This window comes from Dermacentor andersoni, chromosome 3, assembly GCF_023375885.2.
Source record: "Dermacentor andersoni chromosome 3, qqDerAnde1_hic_scaffold, whole genome shotgun sequence".
In the NCBI taxonomy this organism is placed as follows: domain Eukaryota; kingdom Metazoa; phylum Arthropoda; class Arachnida; order Ixodida; family Ixodidae; genus Dermacentor; species Dermacentor andersoni.
The window spans coordinates 194,502,430-194,512,541 of NC_092816.1; the positions used below are offsets into that span (position 1 = coordinate 194,502,430).

Here is a 10,112-nt window from a genome sequence, read left to right on the forward strand (position 1 = left end):
ACTTGCCTATCTTACTAAAGAATTTCAATATTTGTGAAATTCGCCTCACGGGCACAATGTCATAATGCGCAAAACATAACGAAAGAGCCAAATGGAAATTCTGAACCAATTTTCTTTCTGCCAGAAGCCTCAATATAAGCGTCATATAGCACAAACGCAATAACGTAGTGCACACCCAATGAAATAAAGATACTTGTAGCCATCGCCATAATAGACCCCACATTTACCCACGTCTTCACGAACTCGCGTGCCGCAATTCGGGGCTACGAAAGCAGCAATGTATGTAAAGAAGTAGCGAATATAGTACTAGCGAGCTCAAAAGAGAACAAACGATGCCTTTCCTGGTTCCCCGCTGACATGGGGACAGACATTCACCCGCGAAAACCAAACCCCAATGAAACGGCCCACGACCGTGTGCGATAACACTCCCGCCGCGACGATCCCACGGCCTCCGAGGGGCTGGACATTCAGTTTAATGACCCGCTACTAACTTATCAAGAAATCACCTCATACTATCGAAAAAGCGGAATGAAATACCCGCTCCCGCACGCCAACCTCGAACGCGCAGGCCGCTCCGTTTCGAATGCTACAAACAGACTCGTATCCGACAAGAGGCCTACTAAGCCACTACAACTCGGACATCCTGGATATTGCCCAGACTGCCCAGAATTCTATTGCTCACTCTAGCACATGCTATGGCAATATACCGCGTTACCAAAGGGGCCTCTCTCCAGTGAGCCCGAATGGGAAGAAGCCCTCAAAAGCCCGGAGCTCAAACTCCCACTCGAGGCCGTCCAGAGGGCCCAAGAACTGGCCGAGCGTCAACATGTTCCCGTCCCGACTTGGGCGTCGCCAACGGTTTCGGCCCGAGGCGCTCCCCGCGTGGGATCTCCAACGACTTAAAACTCCTCAGGACCTCAATAAAGTTCTCGACTGACTGACTGACTCTGAAATGTCAGCTTGCAGAAAAATTAAAATGTCCTTGATCTAACTAGCCGGGCAGCAAACTTTATTGAAAAAGAAATGCCATATATATGCTTTACTTGTTATTGAATTATAGTAGAATTTAATGTTACCTGCTTTTTAGCATGTTGGGAGGCGTGCGCTCAACATGCAAGTGAATACTGTACATTATATAATATGCAGGAAATTTCGTTACGAAACTGAGATAATTCGGCAGATAATAAATGAAAATCACCAATTTGTTTTTAAGTTGCAGTAAAATTTATTGATGGGAAGCTGCATAACACACTATACTCAAATTGCCGATATTCTACATGGCAAACAGTACTACGAGTAGTACATTATTTCATAGTATATAAAGTATTTTGCCGCTGGAACTTGAATTACTATTCTATGTGCATGGTTCCCCTGCAGCTATTGCATTGTAAAAGACGTATGTAATACCAGTACATATGACAGTGGCGGGCCTTACAGAACGATGTATAGGCTGTTATGGCTTGAAGCGGTACTGATGCTGCGCCAATGCAACGTCAAGGTCTTGTTCGGGTACCAGCAACTATGTGTAGGCCTTGGCTTTACGGTACGCGCTTCCATCGCCATCTCGAAAGCTGAACCTTTCAATATCTGCACAATAGGTGCTTCCATGAGCCTTTTAATATATTCCGAAAGGAACAAAGCTGTGCGCTTTTAATAAGGTTTAAAAATTCGTACAATAATCAATAAACACAACAACAACATGCGTCAGATGTCAGCAAAATATGCAGACTGTATGCACCTGAGTAATGCGAGCACTTGGTAGCCATGACACATGGGGTCTGATAATTTTCTGCCATGTGGCAGAGTAGCTCCCACAGCAGGCTGCTTGTGTCCCATGTTGTCAACTGTTCCTCAGTGCTCCACGGCCCTAACAAACACGCAAGCTGTAACTTTATTTGCTTACGAAATGATACATCTTTCACAGGTAAAACGGTTCAGCGCTTTGTCCCTCGCGGAAATTTCAAGCTGCTAGCTTTCAACACTAATCCTTCACAGTTGGTATCGAAATCAAATGCAGCATTGTATGTTCTGAAAGCAATTAGGACTTGTATAATTCACAAAAGCTGTAGGATTAAACCATGACATTGCTTTGTTTGTAGGCCTTCGTACGAATCGCTGAATGTTTTTCGAGCAACGTGAACAATGCCACCGTGACATGCTTCCAGCATATGTGTTTGGGCTTTTATAGACAGTCTTGGAATATCGTTCCAGATATACCGAAAAAGGAGAATCGACTCCAGATGGCGATGTGCATTTGTGCCTTTAGTTAAACGTCCTGTTAGAAACAACGCGTTAAATTTGAGATATAGAGGTAATCTTTCAAGAGCCACAGTGGTTCCCCAACGTTGCCGTGTGCACATTGTGTGTGTAGTGGGCACGGGTGGCTCTGAGGGGAAGAAATGTGCCGAGTGACTCACATCCACATTGCCAAAGTTGTCTTTACATCACCGTTACTTGTTTCGACACGCCGGTAAATTTGCCACTTTATATTTTGGACCCATTTTCCAATGCCTCTAGAGTATTTCAGGTTTGCAGCAGCCTTGAGCTTTTTTCTTTATTCGTGACGTGGTCTAAACAATTGTAGGTAAGCGAGAGTTATCAGTTCAGCAAAAAAGCAGTGCAATCCTTTTTGTCTCTTGTTATCCAACTCGCATATGTTTAGAGGGTGTTTTATTTGACATTATTTATTTTAAGCTTCGTCCAAAACTAAGTATTTTGGATGCACGAATACCTTTATTAGTGTCAGTCTGAAGCATTACAAGTCGGACTTCCGGGTTATTTTTGGAATCAAACAGGATGAAGTGCTCTGACGCAGCTCAGTGTCTTAAATCACAATGGTTAGACTATTTGCACCCAAATACTAAAATAACGGAACAGGCACCTACAACAAATTGCGATAAGTCATCACTTCCTTTATGACATGCCACATATCAAACAGACGAACAATGATGGGGAATTCTTTAACTAATGTCTTCAATTTACGTTGTGTATGTGGTCAGAATGTTAATCGATAAGTGCTGCTCAATGACTTTTTTTCAAACACCCATTTAGCATTTCAGGCTTCATATGCCCACTAGGCTTTACTTCTGTTCCCTAAACTGAAAACGCAAGTGTTGCAAAATTAAACACATCAGCATGCGCAGTAACTTTGCTTACGCTTGTTTGTCAACTGCCTAGTGGATGAAGTCTGGGCGAGGAGGGGAGGTGAGGGGTGATAGAAGGGCGGCTAGCGACGACAGACAGTGCCAGGAGCCACCAGTGCATGCATGCAACAATTTTTATTTATTCCTACCGTGTCGCGATTTACATCAAGAAAGGTGCAGGATAGTTTCTTGGCTGACGTCTTGCAACTACAACCACAACACAAACGAAACCGTCTTATGTTTATGACAATGAAACAGCTCACAAAAATGATGGACGTGCAAGCGACCTGTCGGGCATTATAAAAATAATTCTGGTTCATTTATCTTTATTCAGTAGAAAAAAAATAAGGCAGGCCATTTCGCCATCCTGACAGCGTCAAGCTGGAACCCTGGACATTTAGTGAAAAGGGAACCATGTCCCACTAAATTCGGGACGCTTGTCAGCCCCATCTTCAGCTGATGCAAAATAGATTTTCAGGCTAGTTGCTCAATAGGTAGTTCCATACGACAATAGTTTATGTTATTGCCATTTATGTCTATGCATATGCAAGTCAATTATGTAAACGGCAAATATTTTTTAACTGGGCGAACAAGCGTTCACAGAGAAAGCAGAGATGTGCACTACATATAAACTACACATATACAAGGCGTTTGTGTGGGTTATAATAGTGAGCACCTGAACCTATATTATGAGTACTTTCTTTGCTGTCCATCTCTATACATGTGTTCCTGATAGCATCTCCGCCTAGCTAGCTTGTACAATGTGCTGTTTGCGTTTATAAGAAATTTTCAGCCTCCTATAGGTATTTAAACACTGAAAGCAAAGTGGCGTGAAAAGTAGGCTTGTTTATAACTTTGCAGGTTTGAAAAATAATATTGTTATCAGCGAGATCGCAGTGAAACAAAATAAGACCTACATAAAGGCTTGTTTTGCTGCCGTCATTTTGCGTTAACACATTGACAAATTACAGTAAGGGATTCCAACAGGCTACGTAAAACAGCACTGACTCAATACAGGGGCTGACTGCCCATGGTACGGGTGGCATGAAACTAGGAAAATCAAGAATGAATGAACCTAACCCTAAATTAGAAATATAAAACAAAAGATTCTAATCCTGGACAAGTTCCACATGAATGATCTTGTTTGTGGTTATTTCTAGAAGAGAATGAGCGCTAGAAAGAGCAGAATAGCGAGACCAGTCAGCACGCTCTTGCCAGGTGCAGCTGGCGTCCTTTAAGTTTATGAATTAATATTTCCTGCTCCTTTTCTCACACGTTTAAAATTTGAGGTCATTTCATGCTGGCTACGATAGTGATAGATGCAGCACGCAGTACAATGATAAGTGAGCAAAGGTGAAACAGACTGAGCCTGTAAACAGTATGTAAACTGTTCAACAATATTAGCTTTGTGAATTAGGCTAAAGTAAACTCATTTCTAGATAAATTGAACCACTGCGACAGCAAAAGAATACAGCATGCAGTGTAAATGCGGCACATCCATAGACACAGCGAGCATACCGAGTGTGAATTATAACAATGTAGGCTGTCAAGCAAAACACGATGTGTGAATAAGGTTATAGAATCCAGAATGAACAAATAGCGCCACTGCTAAAGACTCGCATGCACTGCAAAAAAAAAAAGGAAGAAGAGGTAAATAAAAACATATTTCTAACGTCCTTTATGGCAGGAGCTAGGTAATAGGTCTGGTATTCGAAGTACCGCGATGCACTTAGGCAAGCAATGTTCGCTGTTTTGAAGAGCCTCGTAGTTGTGACGGGCTACTTTCTGTGAAAAGTATAGTCCAAGCCATCTAACTGTGTCCTTCCGCCTTTCCATTAATCACTAGTGGGCTTATCCATGTAATTGTGTGCTTTGCAGCACAGGCGACAGTTCCTCGAAATATAGAGCTTGTGCACTTCGCCTGGCATATGAGTGGGAGCGTTCTTGAAGCAGCTGCGTCAAAGACGATTCATAGACGATGCATTTAGGTGACATTTATGGCCACTGCTTTTTCCCTACACTACATCGGTTGGGTGGCTTCTGTAGAAAACAAGACAAAAAGTGAAGTCTCATCCAAAGACAGTAATCACCCAACCAAAAACATGTGCACCATAATGTCGCCAGAGGATAGGCTAGCGAAGACCGCTAGTAGCTAACGGCATCTTTACTCAAGTGGCCACAACAACCAACCTCACTCACTTCGTCGTCTATATATAATCAGACCTAAAATGGGCACCATCACTGATGATGATGATAATGATGATCTTCATCATGAATGTAACATGTAAAAGACGCCTGGAAATATACTTAACATTTCAAAGCTTGGGTCAGAAGCGTGCAATTTTTCATCATGTGGGTCATAAAATTGCCTACAAGGAATGACATGGTCAATGAAGGACAAAGGAGGCAACTAGTTTACATTCCAGGAGCCCAAGCAACGCTTATTGATAACAAAACAGATACTAGGTTGTAAAGCAACGTTGATAGTTCCGCAGATTTTAATGTGCCATTTGATAACACTTTTGTCACTGACTTCTTCAACTAGGTAATCTATATTGCTGTATAAGAAAAAAAGAAAACTCCTTCACATAAATGCTAAGACAGCGCACGTCCTACTGTAACTTCGTAAATCTACTACAACAGTAAGATGACTACTTAAAAGGCGCACCACTCACCATCTTGGAAAAGTTCATTTCTTCAGTCTGAATATTTGAAGTATCAAGGAGGTCACCAAACACGAGTTGTGCACGTTCATGAACTGGTGAAAAACTCGTGGAGCAGATTCTGATGTGTACCAGAACTAGAAACAATAGCATATGTTTGTGTACCTGGTAAAGACAAAAGAACAAACACACACAAAAACAATTTGTAGGAATGATGCCAAAAACTTTACTTTAAACAAGCTAATGCTACATGAGAGCCACACTGTGGAAAAAACATTCACGTGGGCTTTAATACTCACGGACAGTTCCTCCACGTGACTTTCTTGGCACTCTACGTGCGTGCAATAGTACTGCAGTTAACCGGAACATATTGTGATGTATTATTGAGCTCAGCTTCCGGTGTCGTCTGTCTCTGACTGGCCCAAATGCCAGCTGAGAATGATTGAATAATTACGCTGATTGATGAACATGGTCCTGCCATGACTTCACCTACGCCCTGCAAACGGAAAAAAGGTAGAGTTTACAAAAGAGCTGGCGTGTTAAAGGTTGCGGCAGCAACAATATTACTGCCGTGATGCAAAGTTAGAAGAACAAGGATCCAGGGGTCGGAAAGTCAGTTCCCACAACTCTATATTAAATTACCTAACGTTTATTTTTGATGAAGTGAAAGCACGCGGCACCTCTTTACAAAGCATAACCACACTGAAGCAAAAATAATGGGCTAGCACTAGCGATTATATATTTTATTGGTCTCCAGGTAAAACTGTCTTAGATTGCATGGCTGCTACCACGAATGCAATGCATACCTGGACATGTGAAATTGGTGTCGTAAATAAACCCAAACACGGTAACATGCAAGTGAGAACAATGTGGAGGCCTCAAATTCATACCAACAATGCGCGAGTGCGTGGTAAGCGACATTGTCAGCTAGCGTTATTTCCTGGCTTATCGACGAGACTCAGGGCGTGTCCTATCTACACTTGAGAGTACCGCGCGCGCAACCGGTAGTACATGCACCGCAGCAAGCTGCACGTGACCGATGCCGTGCGACGGGTATTGGTTCCCCGTGGCAGTCAGGACTAAGAGAGTACTTTGTCCATTTGGAAGCTGAGCTGTTTCCATCCCAAAGACAGCTAAAAATAAACAAACGATGCCTGATTTCTCTCTTTCTTAGGTCCAGGTAGAGGATGCACATTGTTTCCGTCTCTTTAACCAGACCCCTGAAGACCTTGCGTGAATGAGATCGATACTTTGATACGAAGCTTTTCCTGAGCTCGTTTTCTTTTCTGCCTTTCCTGCCGTACGTGTGGGGGCTGCGGTACTACCGTCAAGCATACTAACCCTCGTGCGATACTGTAAACCTTTTCCTCGTTTACTGAGAGTATATAAATGGTCCGTAACAGGGCTCTAACACATGCAGATTCGTCTAGCGCACCGAAGGAGCAGCATACCGAAGCCATGAACGCCCTGGTGAGGAACCTAACTTAAGCAGAGTGATCGAAATTGCGCCGAATTCATTTCCATGCTACTGGCTGCGAAAGGTGCCATGTCAGTCGACGAAGCGGTTAGGGCTACCCAACAGTAGTTTAGAATTGCCTAATATTTGTAAATTAGTGTGTACGTAATAGTCGCGTGTGTAAGCAAATGAAAGTGAGCAACACTTATAAGGCGAGGTTAAGCGCCCGGAATGTACAGTTCACCTTATGTTTATTGCACAATTCACGCTATACATGGAATTCACTGTGCCGTTGAAGAAAAACTGTAGGCTTATTTGCGATGTGGTCATAAGGCACTTGTAAGCGCGGTCACGAAATTGTAGTCACTTCCTCTGACCGCATTATTATAGCCTATACAGCATCCGGTGATATTTACTTCCTGAAAGCACAAGCCTGTGGTCATCTATGAACATCATTTGGCAAGGACATGGTGTGTTTATTGTAGTCCATTCCTTCGATTACCGCCCCCTTGTAGCTTGGGTAGACTGCAAAAGTTGCCGTGCGAACAAAAGCGCAAGGTTTCCATGGTTCATATTGAAGTGAGACCCGACGGAAAACACAAAACATCGCATTACGGTAATCTGGAAATTAAGCGTTTCCTACTTTCTGCACACGGTAACGAGCACTGTTTTGACGCAATAAGAGCAGAATTCTTAAAGCTCTAACTGGTATTGTGGGCATCAAATCCGGCTTCATTCACATTGATTGTTGCCGACGTTGACATAAAATTGTTGGTGATAATTTATACGGTTAACTATAGATTAAGTTGTCTTACGCGATTAGCAAGATGTGGTGAAGCAGAAATAACCGATCCAAATATTTTTCGTAACGTTTTTTGATAAGGAGGGAAATATTTGCATTAGCTATTAACATTTTCTTTTTCTATAAATGGGGAATATGTATTTAGTAAGCATTTGAGATACTTCGCTGTAAGGGAGACCTAAAATACTTTTTTCCCTTGTAGAATGTACCTTTCCTGAAAAAATGTAATCGTAAACGACACGCCCACAGTGCAAGAAATGCCTTACTTCAGCTCACTGTGTACACAATATTAGGTCTTAGAACTGTAAAAGTAGAATCATACATCTGGAAATGTGAATCGCACGGGCAGTTGGTTGTTTTCGAGTAAACACAAAGCGATATCTTACCATACTTTATTTCTTAGAAGAAAACGTGATTGTATCCACTATACTAAGTTAATGCCGTATTATCAATATTATAATAATATTGCGCATAAAATCAAGAGACTAGCAATATCACTCGAGCAATACTTTATGGCATCACTTTACACATATAGAAGCAGTGTTCATAATTGCGAGTCTTATAATAATCTTGTTAATTCGGAGGATTGTCTAGCCATAAGAACGTGTCCTTTTAAGGAATGAATAATTTCACTAAACCTACGCAGAGCACTGTCGTCGTCCTATCAGCCATCGTAGCCTGTGCCTATGCCGGGGGACTCCTAGGTGGCTACGGCCTCGGTGGTCTCGGATACGGAGGATATGGACTTGGTTACGGTGACTACGGCCTCGGATACGGCGGAGGCTACGGCGGCGGCTACGGCGGAGGCTACGGCGGAGGCTACGGCGGAGGCTATGGCGGAGGCGGTGGAGGCTACGGGGTTGGTGGCGTAGGCATCGGCAGCAGTGTCGCTCTTCTTAGTGGTGGTCCTCCCTTCGCCAAAGCCGTGGCCGGACCAGCCTTTGTGATAAGGACGGTTCATCACGTGAACAAAGTCAACGGCGGAGGAGCCGTTCTCGCTCACTCTGGCCTCGGTGGCGGTTATGGAGGCGGCTATGGATATGGCCGTGGCTACGGATACGGAGGCGGCTACGGTTATGGTGGTGGCTACGGTGGCTATGGTTACAAGGGCTGATTAACTTGACGAGGTGTGGATGCAATTTTTATTCCTTGTGTAAATGGAGCTTGTTATTGCTGCTTGCGTTGAACTCAACACAGTGAGTACACGACTGCCTGTAGTGGCCTAATAAGAAGAAGAACGAGTAATTCCCTGAAGTGAGTCATTGTTTATTGACATACCTCTTCATCCAACACATCGGTTTATTGAATACATTGTACATTTTATTGTCTCCTAAATAAAAGAAAGGAAGATTGAGACCCCGTGTGTCATCGTCCTTCCTGAGCCATTACTACCTTACTTTTTATAAGTGTGTGATGTCGGCAATTCTACAATTATAAAAAAAAAATGCAATATGTCATTACACAACGGTGACCTTCCACCCCTGAGGCAGAATTTCACTTAGCAGCGATGTAGCACCTTTCAAATTTTGTGATGCAACCACGCAGTGTTGAAATGTCAGATTATGATTGAAATAAGGGAAACATTTGTAACTCTTCATCTTCTATAACGTGTGCACACTGATTTTACAGAATAAGGCAGAACAAAATATACTTATTTAAGTAATTAACCTATAAGATACTTATTAACAAAAAATACTTATTTCCAATTCCACGTGTTCTTCGCCATTAGCCCTCCGATAGTGCTAAAACATTTTCGGGCTGTGCTCTTTTCGCCTCCCTGTTAGGCAACACCACAATAACGCCAAACTCATCACGTCGAAGTGACGTGTACGCATTAAAAATGCATTACTATGCGGGACAAAAATGACATTTCCTATGGTATAGCCGAATACTTCTCCGTTCCTAAATTAAATATCTCTGTTCCGCCTATCGCTCTGATAATGCGTACTCGGAGCTGCCGAGGAGATTGAATTTATTTTCAATGAATCAATCAATCAATTTTATTAATATTAGTCATTGTTACAGTTACAAAGGTTATGTAATACAGA

The 10,112-nt window shown here is 42.7% G+C and overlaps 1 protein-coding gene across 1 annotated transcript; it reads left to right on the forward strand.

Moving 5' to 3' along the window:
• Positions 1–8,683: 8,683 nt before the first annotated feature.
• LOC126524094 (uncharacterized) lies at positions 8,684–9,398 on the forward strand. The gene has a single exon (XM_055067062.1). The coding sequence runs from the start codon at positions 8,684–8,686 to the stop codon at positions 9,176–9,178; it is 495 nt and encodes a 164-aa protein (XP_054923037.1). The 3' UTR covers positions 9,179–9,398.
• Positions 9,399–10,112: the final 714 nt, after the last annotated feature.